The following is a 15,311-nucleotide window of genomic DNA, read 5'->3' on the forward strand; positions in this document are numbered from 1 at the left end:
GTGGTTTTATTTCTTTTTGGTTGTTTTTTTTTTCTTTTCCCTTTTGTCTTTAAAGTCCTTTAATTTCCATGAAATTTCCCCTAGTCTTCCTGAAGATACAGGCGACCAGAGCTCTTCTTTTTTTTGTCTCCGTACAGAACCTACCCCCGGCCTCACGAGTACCTGGACATCGCCAAGCTCCCGCAGAGCTGGGACTGGAGGAACGTCAATGGCGTCAACTACGCCAGCACCACCCGCAACCAGCACATCCCTCAGTACTGCGGGTCCTGCTGGGCCCACGGCAGCACCAGTGCCCTGGCAGGTACTGAGAGCTGTGTTCTCACCAGCCAGCCTCTTGCCCTCAGTGATCTGTTGCTCTTTGCTGAGCAAAGGGTGTTCAGTTTAAGCTTAGAAAACAGCTGATACGAGAGCAGCCAAAGATCACGTGAGGGGGGAGTACTGGGGTGGTTAAAAAGCTGTTTGCAGAAGGATTGCATCTGTAGTGCCTGCTAAGCTGCTATCCAGAGTGGGAATTCAGCATTCTGTTGAAGGAAGCTTATGAACAGGAGGGAGACTGACTTTTTATGTGGCCTGATAGCGACAGGACAAGGGGAATTGTTTTAAACTAGAAGAGGGGAGATTCAGGTTAGATGTTAGGGGAAGAATTTTCACTCGGACGGCGAGGCTGTGACAGTGGTGCCCAGAGCTGTGGGTGCCCCATCCCTGGAGGCTTCAAGGGCCAGGTGATCTGGTGGGAGCAGCCTCCCCATGGCAGGGGTTGAAATTGGACGGGCTTTAAAGTTCCTTCCAACCCAACCCATTCTATTCTTCTTGGAGGGGCAGTGAGGGTAGAAGCAAATACAAAAGCAGTCAGTGTCCCCCCACCCCTTTGTTGGTAGCTCAGCCTGCTGCACCACCTGCTAAGGCAGCAAAAGGCCCTGCTGTGCTGAGACATGAGGAAATGAAAGTTTCCACTTACAGGAAGGGCCCTGTTATTCAAATGAACTGACTACCACAGTATACAGACAAAGCTCTGTCAAAGTGTAGCTGAATGTCACATGTCTAATAGGGTTAGAAAAACAGTTGTGTCAGTTAAGATTGCTAATGCCCTGAGAAGCACCTTGTAAATATTGATTAGGAAGCCTTGCTGCCAGGTAAGCAGCTATTTCAGACAAAATAAGGCAGCAGGATGGCAATACCCATCTGAGAGCAGATGGTGAGATGTTTTCGCAGCAGCATGGATATACTTCTGAAAGTTTTTTAACTGCTTTATGCTTGTGGCTGCTGTTACCTGGAGCTGGGCTGCATGGGCTTATGACTAGTGTGCTGGTTTCATGATTTGTATTTTGATTTGAATTAAGAGCTCCAGGGCTCTTCAAGGGTTTGAACAGATCTTATTATCTGCATCTTTTTGCTGAGCTTTTAATGGAAAAGGCTTGTAATGAAAACCCACAACCACTCAGCTTGCCTCATGCTATGTGCCTTGCTGCAATAGAGGCTTTTCCAACCACAAACACTGTTGCTTGCAAGTAGTTACAGGTTCGATGAAGGAGACTGTTTTAACACTAGATGCAATGTTTAACAGCCCACGCTCTCCAGTAACAACTACTTACTGCTTATACTTTTATTTTTTAAATTGCAGATCGAATCAACATAAAGAGAAAAGGTGCATGGCCTTCTGCCTATCTCTCTGTGCAGAATGTGATTGACTGTGCTAATGCAGGATCCTGTGAAGGTGGAGACCACACGGGTGTTTGGATGTATGCCCATGACCATGGGATTCCAGACGAGACCTGTAACAACTACCAAGCTAAGAACCAAAGTATGATGCCTGTTTGCTTTGCGGTAGGGTTTCAGTCCAAATGTAGAAGATCTTGATCATTTCCTGGGTTTTCCATCTACTCGTTCCTGCCTTTCAGTGTAATACCTGCTGCCTGACTAACAGAACAGGTTTCTGTGTCTTCCACTCTAGCTAGACAGCATAACGCAAATCATGTCCAAACAAGCTAAACCACCTAAATTGTCTAAATTTAATCTCTTAAGTCTGGGAAACATAATCTCTAATGTCCAAAATACTTAGGAGTATCTCCTCAACCTAAAAAAAGAAGAAATGAAATGTTTGTTCTAGTATTACTGAAGTGGTTCCTCTTTCTATAGAGAAGGACAATTCATCATCAAAGCACTTGTGCCTATTCCAAAAAGAACAGTAACTAGTGATGATAGAAGCTCCAAGTATAATTTCCAGAAAAACAATTAGTTCATTAGAGATATGTATCAGTAATTATTCCTTATAGGATCTTCCTCAAATTAAGTGTTTAAAAAAAAAAAGGAATAATCTTAGTATGGTATCATTAGTTCACTTGAAAAAAAAGCATTCTCTTGTGATAATTTCTTTTACTTTGCAGAGTGCAAAAAGTTTAACCAGTGTGGAACATGTGTCACTTTTGGAGAATGCCATGTGATTAAGAACTACACCCTCTGGAAAGTTGCTGACTACGGTACTGTCAGCGGAAGGGAAAAAATGATGGCAGAAATCTATGCTAACGGACCAATTAGGTAAATACATACATATATATTAAAACTAAGAGGTAGAAAAGAGGAAAACGTTTATGTACTAGTAATATTTGGATTGAAATATCAGGAACTCAGTCTAATGACTGAAGTGAATTTCTGTGCTCTAGCAGCTGTTAGCAGCTCTGCACTAATGCACACTTCAGTTTGTTTGTAGAGAAACTGAGCTCTGAAGTCAAAATGCAAAAAAAAAAAGGGTGGTTTGTTTTTTTTTTCTTTTTAGCCAGGCCTCCAACCTGATTCCTGTGTGTAAAGATGCTTGCTCTGTTTCATTACAGTTGTGGTATAATGGCTACTGAGAAGCTGGATGCTTACACTGGAGGACTCTATACCGAGTACAACCCCTCACCCACAGTGAATCACATTGTATCTGTGGCTGGCTGGGGTGTAGAAAATGGAACAGAATACTGGATTGTTCGTAACTCATGGGGTGAACCCTGGGTAAGGAAGCACGGGAAGAAAGATGCTTACAGAATTACATTAGAGGAAAAGTGGAGTTTTCTCCACTTGCAGAGAGGTAGTTTTTCTATTTGCAAAGGTAGTTTGCAGCTAGGGAAAATAAAACTTTCTCTGAACTAGATTTTCAGTTAATTAAAAATGGGAACTACCTAAGCTGAGGACTGAGACACTTGTCCAAAGTCACTTAGCTAATATCTACTCGATCTCAAACGCTGCCCTTTGTTGGGCATATGCCTTCTGTTACAGGCAGCTGCAAATAGTTTGGTTGTAGGCAAAAATCAAGTCTTGTACGTAGGATATTTATCAAAAGGGGATGTAAATTCACCACGGCAAAATGCCCCTTCAAACAAGATTGTCCTGTGAACCTAGTGCAATGCTTCTTCAGTGAACTCCTGGATTCACTTCTAGATCATTCCCATTTAGAAAACAGAACAGATTCAATAGCATAATTATGTTTTCAAAGTCACAATGTCTGTGCTTATACTGATGCAAATTAATTCTCTTCAGGGTGAAAGAGGGTGGCTCAGAATTGTGACAAGCGCATATAAAGGTGGAAGAGGAGCAGAGTACAACCTTGCTGTTGAAGAGGACTGTGCATACGGAGATGTTATCCTTCCTTGATTCTACACTGTACATCTTTTTTTTAGTAATTTTGGAATCTTCCCAGCACAACCCTGTTCTGTTTAAAGAATAGCCTAAAACTTTCACAGCGCAACTCTATCATGCTGTTGTGCAAAACTAGCCCAGATAATACAACACTGAGTCTTCAAAGTAAAATAAATACAAAGCTGCCTTCAGATAATAATTTAGAATTTAAAAATTAAAGAAGTAATGTACCTATGAAAACGGTTGCCTGCCTTGTTGCACAGTACTTTAATCATACTGTCTTCCAAATCTTTGTGTGTATATATGTACTTTTTTATAAAGACAAATTACACAGTGTACTAAGACAGAAAAAGTACACACAGTACTTGGATCTAGAGCTTAAACTAAAGTAACAAATAATTGTATGATATTTGCTTAATACTTTATGCAGATTTAAAAAACAAACTTAACTCTGGACATGATATACTCAAAAACTAAATCCTCCTTAGTCTCCTAGGGAAAAAATGTTGCTGTAAGTCTTATTTTTATCCAACCAAAGTGATAGCAGGATTTAAATCTTTAATTTGTTCAAATTCCTTGCTTTAATTTATGACCAGCTTTGATATTTTGCTTCTAGAAAGGCAAAGTATAAATTGCTACAAGCCAGAGCTTTCCTCCTGCTCACTAATATGAGGAAAGGCCGCAAAATTCTCTTCCCTAAAACTGAGTCAATTACTAAGTGGCAATCAGTGCTATATTAAGTGTCACTAACTGGCATTGTTAATTGTATTTAATAAACTGACAACATTATCTTACGTGGCTGTATGTAATTTTAAGAGTTTATTAATACTTGTTTATTGCTGTACCTGACAAGAAGCCTTACATGGCAGCCTAGTTAGCTGAGGTAGCACTGCTTTAACTGAACTTATGAGAGGGCTGCTCAGTGCCACAGTATGTAGCAACTATGATGTTTAAAAGAACAAAAAACAAACACAACCTCAAGTGAAGTTCCATTACACACACAGCTGGAGCTACAACTTATGAGGAAACTGTTGAGGGATACCAGGGAACAAAGAAACATTCCGATGGTGCACAATACAACTTAATAATCAATCTCCAAAAACTACTGTAAATCAAACTAACCTGTGAATTATGCCTTACTCAAACCTATAGATAAGTTAAAGCCTTTTACTGGTGTAGACAAGAAGCAAAACAGTTTCTGTCATCTGTTACCTCTCGGTGGATAATTTCTGCAACTTACCTTGGCTTTATCTGTCAAAGCAAGGAGTCTGCTCATCATCAGAATGTAAGTTAGGGCTGGCAGAGTGGTGAAGACCCACAGATGAATAAGGCTACTAGAGTCAAGGGTGAAATTAAGATTGTTGTGCTGTTCTGATTCTCTTTGATATCTAAGAACATGTTTTAGACTAGTTAGGCCACATTCCAGCAGGCTGGGATACTTCAAAGCCTTTTTTCTACATGTAAGAATCCTACTCTAATCAACAGGTGTTGATCACCCACCATTCACCTCTTCAGCATTAAAGATCTGGAACAGACATTTTAACTCTAGACAAAAAGACAACCAAGAATCTCATGAAGTGTGTTGGTTAGTTCCATGTGCCTCTTTGTTTTACCTTAGTAGAGTGACTTCACAGTGCCACTAAGGACTAATTCTGCCAAACTGCAGTGCCTACTGTAAATGTCATTCAGCAGAATAAGGGAGTGTAACAGTGCTATTGTCAGTACTGTTAAGTATTAACTAATCAAATATCACTTACATGAATGCAGAATTCAAGTGTTCAGAGGAAATGGTAATAAGCTTGAACACTGAGAAATGTGATTTGTTTGAACAGCTGGCAAATTTGCAATGGAGGTAGGAACAAACTGCTCTTGATTATCACTAAGATGATATGTGAGGCAGGGCTACAATCTAAAATGAAGACTTGTAGGGCAGGTTGTTTCTGCAGCTGTTAATTCAACTAAGAGAGGAAGTCAGGAACCAAATATGTATGACGATTCTACATAAATATTATGAAGAGAAGATCTCATGCAAGTTTAAGCACTTAGATATCTACTCAAAGATATGCACAGAAAGGAGGGTTTGAAGCTGTGCCTAGAAAACCTACCAGTGAGGGAAGGGCTGAAGAAAGGAAAGATGCACTCCTTTTAGAAAGGAGTGAAGAATCTGTACAACCAGCTTCTGTCTGAAGCTGTCATGGCAGCCTGGAGTTTCCATTCATAAATCGCTGACAGCAGAAAGGAGCAAAATGATTTAGTTTTTAAATTTATGAAACAGTTGGACCTAAAACCTTCACCTTTGTCTTTTAGAAAACAGGTTTTTCAGGAGGCAGATGTGCTTGTAAGGCACGCCCAGGCTTGTTTGTGCCCCTTTTAAATACTTTACATGTACAGGGAGAAATCCAGGTTGATGAACAGAAACAGAGTGGACTGATACTTTCTAAGAAGTCTCTGGAAAAGAACAGACCTTTATTTAAAGATACATTAAAATCTTGGGCATAATCCCCCACTGTTCAACCAGGACAGAGTAGAGATAAATATTAAAAAAACCAAGCCACATCACAGTAACAAAGTTTTTGCACGCTTATTTTTCAGACAGCAATAGAATTCTGATGTGGTAATGAAACTTACCAGTAACATTTAATGCATCTATTTAACAAAAAAATAGATTCTGAAGGATACCACACTCACATCAGATTAATGTGTTAATACAAAACTAACCTTGATTGTTACCACTCCATCTGTATTACATAAAATGTGGATTTTTTTCATAGCAGTATGTGTGTAAGATATTTAGAATTCTAATATAATACAAAGCTGAGGGAGAGGTGTTATGGATTCTCTGCAGCACAGAACTAAGTACACAGATTTTTTTCCTTTTTTAGACTCACAAGATGAAAGCTGACAGCATTCAAGATTTAATCATCAGAGGACTATCTGAAGAACGTTTTTAGTGGGAACTACCTGCCCCGTTCTTCAGGTTTTTATATACATTACACAAAGAGAGACAAATTCTGCAAGTAACTGAAAGGAACATTCTTTGAGACAAGTCTGCCTCCTGCTGCCCTCTTCAGAATATTCAGATTTATACTATTTGTTTAACATTAGAAAATCCTTCAGTATTATTTCATCTTCCAAATTGCAATAACAATCCTCTGACAGAAGGCTTAAGGTCACCACGCAAGTCAATCAAATGCCCTTCAGCCTTTTCTTCCTTTTTTTTTTGTCGCTGGGTTGCCCAGTTACAGAACCTCACTGGTGGAGAATATGTCAGAGCAGTGACCACGTGCTCTGCATTCTTGACTTTTCCACTGCTTAGTTCATCACGATAAAGTTAGATTTGCAGTGAGCTTAAAAGAAGAAATGAAATAAAGTGTTCAGTACATTACTCTGATTTACTTGCTTGCATGTGGATTTCTCTATTATGTTATTAATTAGGATTTTAAGGACCAGATCACTTTAGTCTAGGAAATAGGTGTACTATGAAAGACTACTTCCTTCCTTTACTTTCTCTAAGACAGCAGTACCTCTTCAGAAACAGCATTTATCTTTAAGCTCCTCTCTACTACTCAGATTCCTAACTAAAGGAAAATTGCTAAACATAGGTCCATAAAAATGAAATAATCTGTTAAAATATCTGGTAGGCATTCCTATTTTAGCAATCCTCCTCCTAAGCATTGTTTACAAATTGTAACAAATACACAAAGAAGCATGACTTACCTATAAACTCCGTGACAGGATCATGTTCACCTTCTGTTTTAATAGTACCTGCAATACTTTCATTCTCCAAGATTGGAAGAAAAAGCTGTACGAAGTCTGAGGTATATGGAGGAGCAATCACATCCAGCACCTGAAATGCAGACAGAACAGGATCATTCTTCCAGGTAGACAAGTGGTAGAGGCAGTATTTAATTCACAATCTTCTCATAGGCACTGAAGTATAGTTACACTTTTAAGGCCTTTTTTTCTCCATACAAGTTATCAACTACATATTCTTGTGGTACTCTACCCATTACTTTAATACTTTCAGAAATCAAAATTCAGTAGACATGTGTTGCTCAGAATCTGCTTTCTTACCATTGAGAATTTTTGAATTTGAGGCAAGCTGACTTACCATCCAAACATATGCATCAAATATTAAAGCTTATTTCTATATGTTAACCATTTTTTCTGCTGACCTCTGTAACAAAGTATCTGATGAGAGAGATATCTGTGTCTAACTTCTCCAGGCATTTGCGGATATAGCTGACAACAGGCAGGACGTATCCTCGACTAAGTAAGTGCACCATTCTATCCAAGAGAGTCTTCTTCAGTTCCAGCTGATAAAGAGGGAAGGGTTGGAGGTGGGAAGAAAACCAACAGGTCAGGACTCTCAAAACAGTACTATTTACATTGCTTTTTTCATGGATTCAATATCTACTACGATGCTTGCTAACCGTGATCATATTCCTAAATTAAATTCTTAAAGCTGCTGTGATAACAGCTGTTATTCTAAGCAAGCATATATAATATGAAGGAACATAAAAAAGGAATCCTCTGAGAATCACCTGCTCCATTACATCAAGCTGTGAATGTTCTGTTTCAAAGAGTTTGACAAGAAGTTGTAAAACTTGTGGATGAAGCAGCTGATGGCACGTACTGATCTGCAAACAAGATGAGAAAGTATGCTCATCAAAACTTCACTTTAAAAACCAATGTGCTGGTCCTAGTAGAAAAGTTTGCACTCACATCCACTGTCAGAGGTAAATTCTTTTATAAAAAATTATTCCAGTACGCAGAGCTGACAAATCCAAATAACTCTGAATAGAAACAGATCCATCTTTGTATGTTTACTGACCGTGAACTGAATATAGTTCAAGTTAGAAGGATAAAAATTGCTTTTGCTCTCAACAGGACTTATTTGTACATTTTTACCTCATCCAATAATGCCAGATGAACAGGAGTGTGATCAGTCTGCAGCTGGAAGTATCGGGGCTCTGACACCGTCCAATCCACCCACTTTAATACACCCATTGCCACCACTGGAAACCTGCAGAGGAAGAGATCACTTTAGAAGAGGACCATCCAAACAACCAACCACCATCTTCCAGTATATTCTAACGATTGCCAGAATTTCATAGTTTAGCTTAGGCCAGAACTAATCGCATTTGAAAAGCTTTGATTGAAAAGTTGTCATCACATCAAGACGAGTCCTATCAAAACAGAAGGAAAAAAAATAGGCTGGAGAAAAATTCTTTCTATAAGATACTTCCTGCTCAGCACAAAATGCTAAAAGCAGTCCACAAGATTAATATACACTCAAAGTTTGTTTCAGTTTGTTCAATATCTGCTATTTCGTAGTGTTAAGAAGAGAAGACATACCTATTGCTAAGAAGGCTTCATTAGGAAGACAAAACAATCTGTCACCCTTTTCCAGAGGCAGGGCCAAACATGCTGTGCAGTGTGAGAGGGGCAATTTGTCAATGTCAGCCAGAATTCACGTCTTCATGAAGGAAGGATTTCAAGAAGTCAAATGTATAATTTTGAAAGCTGCTTTCAGACCAGATCTCACTTGTTCTGAAGTAAGGATGTTGTCACAGAGCTGCCCACAAAGGCACTTCCCTGTAGCATTCGTCATAAATGGTACTTTCCTTCCAACAATGAGAAGTTAGGACTGGTTTCTCTGCTCACCTGATGCACTGATAAAGAGTGCTCAGCTCTGCAACCAACTCTGATGCTCCTTTGTTCTCATTGCAACACAGATTGTGAACAGTTTCAATGGCTTTTGAAGTTGATTTCAGCTCATCCTTGTTTATGCTCACTCTCTTGTTCTGAAAAATGCAAAGTTTGAATACAAACATACAGGGAGTTTCTGGTTATTTAAGCAAAGGAATTGTAGCTTGCCATAACCCTAAGACTACTTTGTATTTCTCAAAAGTTAGATTCATAAGCAAGCTTTAGAAGAAAAAAGTATCAATGAGCTGAAATATTTAATTCCGAGGTCACTGATAATTTTTCTTCTGAAAACTTGCCTATGAATCCTGAAACATTTCTCATTAAAATAAATAAACCAAGCCATTTTAAAGTGACCGAGTTAATGACCATGCATTTATTCACACAGTTAGACTGTAGGGTGAGAAAAACACATTATGACCAGGACTGAACTTTACCTTTTTCCACATCTCCACTACACTGGCTGCGTATGCCAGTATGTGAATGTATTTATGCTTGTGGTCCTGGTTGATCTTAGCACCTGGTTTAAACAGTGACTGCATGAAGAGGTCCAGAAAGGCAGGTACTCGGATCTGAAGAAAATGAACAGTTGATTAGAGTCTGAGAATTATGAGAAAAAATGTACTTTTTTTTTTTTAATCTGATGTACCTTCCAGAGAATGAGACATAAAAAAATTCCTCCTCAAGAGGAAGTTAGATGGTTTTCCAAAGAGATCTGAAGTTTTGACAACCACACTCAAAACAAAAAGAACAACAACAAAACAAAAACAAAACAAAACAAAAAAACAACAACAAAAGAGCAGAAAGTTATAAATACTGCAGAAATCAGTATCATTCAAGTATCCAAATGCCATCATTTATATATATTGATCTCATATGAGATCAAGGCAGCAAGAAACCTGAAACATGCCATTTAGGACTGCTCAACTGATTTTCTTGTTTGTTTGTTTTAAGGAAGGAATTTAATTCCTTACCTCCTACCTATTAGGAATTTTTAAAAATAATTTATTCCATGTAAAAAGACAGCTTAAAATAATTAATGCAAAATACAATATAAACAGTAGCCTCACATTTTGACATCATTTAAAAGATAGAGGGATGAGCCAGAGTGCTAACTTCTGTTCTGTGCTGATACATTTAGCACAATAAGACCTCAGAATTTTGAGTGCTACTGCAATAGAAGAAGTTTACAGATGTTATGAAGAGAAGCTACTGACCAGTTCTACTGGAGGTGGGTCCATGCTGGTAAACATTTTGAACAAGACAGTAATATCTGCTGGATTCAGAGCCCCTTTGGACAGCATTGCACCGAGAGCCTGACAGGCACGAGGGTAGGAGGCTGCAGTACCCAGTGCTAAAGTGATCTGACTGGCATCGTGGCCTCTAGGTGAGCAACACAAACATACAAAGCAGCTTATTTTTTTCGTTTAGACATCCTGGCTGTAGCCCCGTTTGATTCTAAAACGTGCATCAAATAACAAAAACGATTATTTTTAACAAAACACCAAGAGCTGATGATTCCATTTCAGGTCTCCCAGTACTTGACATGAAACGTATCTCATTCTACGGATTTTAACTCTACAGAAAAAAGTGCTCTATTCCAAGTGATTTCACTCCACCTCAGTGTGAATAAAAAGCTGAAAATTCTCCTTTTGCTGGTCTAAGGTAAGTGGGAATAACTAAAAGAAGCAGTTTTCCAAATCATGGTGACTCATATGTGACTAATGGACACAACAGGCACTCACTTCTCATGAGCGTATCGCTGAACCTCCTGAGCGATCCGCCTGACAGCAGACCCTCCTTGCTCTTCTTGAGCTAATATGGACATCATGGATTGAGCAAAAAGGTACGTGTGCTCCCCATGGCATACCATCTTCTGTGAACACACACATCAAAAACGTTATCAGACAACAAGAAATATGTCTCTGTGATTATGCTGCCTTATCAGCAAAGCTTTCACTGAAATCTACTAATATGAAAAGGGAGAAGGGGAAGCAATCAATGGCCAAGAAGGAAGTGCAGAAAAGCTGTCTACTGCTGTGCACTGATACTATACAAGAAGAAATGGCTACATTGAAAACTTGTATTTGTTAGATGCCAGAGAGGAAATTCTAGCCTGCTAACCTTCAGTTATTTACTGACCAGTACTATTTAAAAAGTAAACCAAATATAAAGCCATGTAAGCCATCACACCATTTCACAATAAAGAAGACACGCTATGTTAATTTAGTTAGAAATTTTCACACTGACATGGATGATAAAACAATTCTTTTTATTAGCCAAGGAACTGATTAGGCTGACCTCGAGATCTTGCATTAACATAAAAGAAGACAGTATTGCTTTTTACGAGGGCTGTTCCGAAAGTAATGCCCCCTGTGTGACCTGGTGTAGGGAACCTGCTTTGGCAGGGGGTTGGACTCGATGATCTCTGGAGGTCCCTTCCAACCCCTACGATTCTGTGATTTTATGATGTCAGCCCACCACCTCAGGGGCAGATATTGGTGCTACGGCAGTGAGTTGAACCTTCCCACCAATGTCCTGTAATATGTTGTTGCTGTGTGATGGATGGCAGCAGAGGGGCAGACTGACAGAACAGCATCTGACATGGGAGTGCATATGGAGCAAAGGTGTGCCACTGAACTCCTCATGTGGGAAAATCTGCAACTACTGACATTCATCAATGCTTGCTGAATGTTTACGGAGACCAGACAGTGGCTGTGAGCACAGTGATGTGGTGGGTGGTGCATTTCAGCAGTGCTGACAGTGACAGTGGCCACCTCCGCTGGTGCAGCTTTGTAGGAGCGCAGCATGCAGCTTTGGGTCATTGCTGGCAAAAATGCACAGATAAAGGTGGTAGCTGCGCTGAAAATTGGTGTTTTGTGGCTGAGAATTGGCACTAAGAAATGGTGTTGTGCTTTTTGTACCTGAGATAGTTTCCATGGAAATAAATAAGAGGAGTTACTTTCAGAGTGACCTACATACTTTACAAAATCTATTTGACAAACATAGGAAATGTCACACACATTGCCCAAAACGTTCCTGCCACAGAACAAACCAATTTCTATTTTTGAACTCGTATATAACTTTTCTTTGTAAGATTCTGTATGACTTCATAAGATGCCAAGAAATCCTGCAATCCCACAGCGATCTGCACATCCTAACTGGAAAGGAACAAAACTACTTTTTGAAACATAGAAAGGAATAAAGGACTTACAGCAAACTCTGGGAGGTTTTTTTCAAGGTTTTCTTCTCCTCCATCTAAAATTGTTGCCAGAGATGTACGCAGAACTCTGGAAAACACCTCCAGTTGCTGACAGGCTGTTGAAACACTGGTTATTTCTCCTTGATAACCAGCGTCAGATATAAGCTGTAACAAAAACAACAACAATAAAAAGTCACAGAAGACATGTATTACTTAATATTTCAGATATCCTAGCAAGTCTAGAACACACAAAATACGAGATTTGTATCTGCATACATTTATTGCACTTCATGTTCATTAGTTAGACCACACAAAAGGAAAGTAAACCATAATGATTTGTTCTGAAATAGATATATTCTAATATTTCCTTTCCCTGTCTCAGAGACATAAGAAACTGAAGTGTTCCATTAAAGCACCAATTGATAGAAATTTGTGTTTTGCATAGGAAACTACATGAATTATACCTTCCATATAAGGTAAGACCATCTTCTGACATGAGATTTTGTGCTTTTACTTTGTGTGTGCCAACAACATCCATAAAGCAAGATCAGAATTGGTATATTTTGTACTCATATATATAAATACAGATCTGTACATATGGAATAAATACAATAACCAGTAACAGGGTTTTATGCACACACACACATATGCCATCTGCAAAAGTCCAGGAGAGGTAAGGAAAAAAAAAAAACAAACCTGCAAACAAGTATTTCCCAATACATACAAAATAAATCTGTTGTTATGGCACAAAAGCAAGGAAAATATGCAAGGGAAATAGACAGCCTTGGTGTTTTCTCTTAAGCAGCATACTAAAGTTGCACTGTTAAATTAGAACAAAGGTTTACCTGAAAGCAAATTTACAACCCAGTAAATATAAAAATGCCACTTAGAAAACAGGTGATGCAGAATTTTCAAACCCTAGTCAGAGCAAAAAAATCTCCAAAAGCAGAACGTCAAATTGGAAAATGACATTCCTAACTTGTAGGGCAATTTCTCCCACATTTTAATAAGCAGCATCAATAGGAACACATATGAATTACAGGTAACACTACAGCCCACATTTGATGCCAGAACAATAAACCTCTTAAGGTTATTCTTATATATTGCACTTCAGTGTATTACCTTCACAGTAAAATTAAGCATTAAACAGTCTGGATGGGCTTCTGCCAACTTGTAAAAGAGATCTCTCCATGTTGTATGTGCTATCATTTGCTCAAGCCAAGCTGGAGTCTGAAAAGATTAAAGCAACAGAAACAACCATAAGAATTTCAACTAGTGAAGATCGTTAAAGTAAGCATTTGACTTCTGAAGAATCCAACGAGTTGCTATAGAAGACTTTATCTTATCCATATAACTTTCCTAAATTATCAAAACTTCTCAGGAGTCCAGATGGTTTTCCAAACGTGGTTATTTTTTAACCAAAGAGCGTGGAAGACACCTTTACTCACCACCTACTGGTCCGTCACACAAAGACATCTGCCTAGGCACAAGCGGATACTCATGTAAAGATGACGACATAGATTTCATCCATACCTCTCCTTCCTCTGTAAAGATGGAATCTGCTTTCCGAGGGTCAAAATGCTTGATAAGTAAGCTCTTTAAATGGTTTTCTACAGTCTCCTGAACTTGCACTGGCTCAACACCTGTAGAGAAGGGGGAAAGAAAAAACTTGGTCGATGCAATCTGATCAAGCCTCTTACATTTTCCAATAACATTCTGTTACGGGAACAGGAAGCACTCAACAACTGAGTGGTAATTTATCGTTAGGCAAAAGATGGGAAAAGAGCCATCAGCTCTATTATCAAGCCACACAGTTACACACGTGTCCAGATTCAGAAATTCTCATTCATTTTTCCTAAATGCAGTCTGCACTAAGGAACACAAGCAGGTTACACCATCCATCTTCTCTCACTTCCTTCAGCAATCAGGATAACAGCAACACCAGTAATTGTACAGTCGTTACTGGGTGTTACACCAAAATATCCTAAACACAAAAGGAATTACCAGGACTGGTGCAGCACTGAGAAGTTACACAAGGATGGGAAGGAAGGGTAATACTCATCCTGAAGACATTTTTCACGTAATAAAGAATTTAGTGATGTACACGTACAGGACAACAACTGGAATACGATCCAGTCTCGGGTTTACCACCAATTCACATACTTTTGGTGCAAGGCAGCCTACGGACCCAAGTCACACAGCATCACCCACTGTACCTGTCTGAATGAGCCACTCTGCCAGCAGGTTCACCGTCTGTGCCACTGCAGTGTAGTTTTCAGACAGAAGTTGGATAACGTTCTCCGGTGAACCTCCTGCTTGGAAATACCTAATGGAAAGATCAGAGAAGAGCTACTAGAAAATTACATTTAAAAAAAAAAAAACAAAAACCAAAATTCTCACATTTCCATATAAAACAGCAGCTATGCACAGGGAGCTGCACTCACCTTTTCAGCGTGTTAAATATCGACGGCTCCATGATGTAGTCAGGGGTTGAAAACTTCTTCAGGCACTCCTGCTGGACTTCAGCATCATCTTCCCCCTCCCCATCCTCATCATCTTGCTACTTGCAAACACAATCACGTCAGCCACCTCCGCTATTTCTGGTGCACCCCCTCTATTTCTATAGGCAGGCCGTTTTTGCTCACACTTTTTTTGCAGCACTTCAGCACACGACCCGTTCCCCAGAAACAAACGCTTTAACACGACAGGCACCAACCCAGCCCCACCTCGCTGCCCTTCCCTTCCTTCCGACGCCCCTCCGCGCCCCCCGTCCCGCACCGCGGAA

At 39.4% G+C, this 15,311-nt stretch overlaps 2 protein-coding genes across 3 annotated transcripts in view; one reads left to right on the forward strand and one right to left on the reverse strand.

Moving 5' to 3' along the window:
- The window catches only part of CTSZ (cathepsin Z), a 10,792-nt gene extending 6,383 nt beyond the window's left edge, over positions 1-4,409 (forward strand). Inside the window, exons 2-6 of the mRNA XM_019622099.1 lie at positions 94-301; positions 1,622-1,801; positions 2,385-2,535; positions 2,829-2,991; positions 3,517-4,409. Coding sequence (XP_019477644.1) covers positions 94-301; positions 1,622-1,801; positions 2,385-2,535; positions 2,829-2,991; positions 3,517-3,630 — 816 coding nt within the window. The 3' untranslated portion in view covers positions 3,631-4,409. The remainder of the gene's footprint in view (positions 1-93; positions 302-1,621; positions 1,802-2,384; positions 2,536-2,828; positions 2,992-3,516) is intronic.
- Positions 4,410-6,060: 1,651 nt separating this feature from the next.
- Positions 6,061-15,105, reverse strand: NELFCD (negative elongation factor complex member C/D). Of its 2 annotated transcripts, XM_019622316.2 has the most exons (14): positions 14,971-15,104; positions 14,743-14,852; positions 14,060-14,169; positions 13,649-13,756; positions 12,539-12,691; positions 11,070-11,200; positions 10,542-10,707; positions 9,762-9,896; positions 9,283-9,422; positions 8,527-8,641; positions 8,160-8,255; positions 7,791-7,931; positions 7,333-7,462; positions 6,061-6,962 (listed from the first exon to the last, which is right to left on the reverse strand). In XM_019622316.2, exons 1-14 carry the CDS (start codon positions 15,000-15,002, stop codon positions 6,928-6,930), a joined length of 1,602 nt encoding a protein of 533 aa, XP_019477861.1. In that variant the 5' UTR covers positions 15,003-15,104; the 3' UTR covers positions 6,061-6,927. The 2 variants fall into 2 exon arrangements, with proteins under 2 accessions (XP_019477861.1, XP_019477862.1); XM_019622317.2 differs by lacking the exon at positions 8,160-8,255 and having other exon boundaries at positions 14,971-15,105.
- Between the last annotated feature and the right edge of the window lie 206 nt (positions 15,106-15,311).

The sequence above is a fragment of the Meleagris gallopavo genome, chromosome 22, assembly GCF_000146605.3.
Source record: "Meleagris gallopavo isolate NT-WF06-2002-E0010 breed Aviagen turkey brand Nicholas breeding stock chromosome 22, Turkey_5.1, whole genome shotgun sequence".
Classification (NCBI taxonomy): Eukaryota; Metazoa; Chordata; class Aves; order Galliformes; family Phasianidae; genus Meleagris; species Meleagris gallopavo.

Bases quoted from the DNA above. Each gene is read 5' to 3' on its own strand.
- NELFCD (XM_019622316.2), bottom strand. From the start codon at position 15,002: ATGGAGCCGTCGATATTTAACACGCTGAAAAG. The intron at 11,201-12,538 runs GTAAGTCCTTTA...GTGTGTTCACAG, and splicing joins AAAACCTCCCAGAGTTTGCT to AAGATGGTATGCCATGGGGA. The intron at 8,642-9,282 runs GTGAGCAGAGAA...CTTCCTCTGCAG, and splicing joins ACTCTTTATCAGTGCATCAG to GTTTCCAGTGGTGGCAATGG.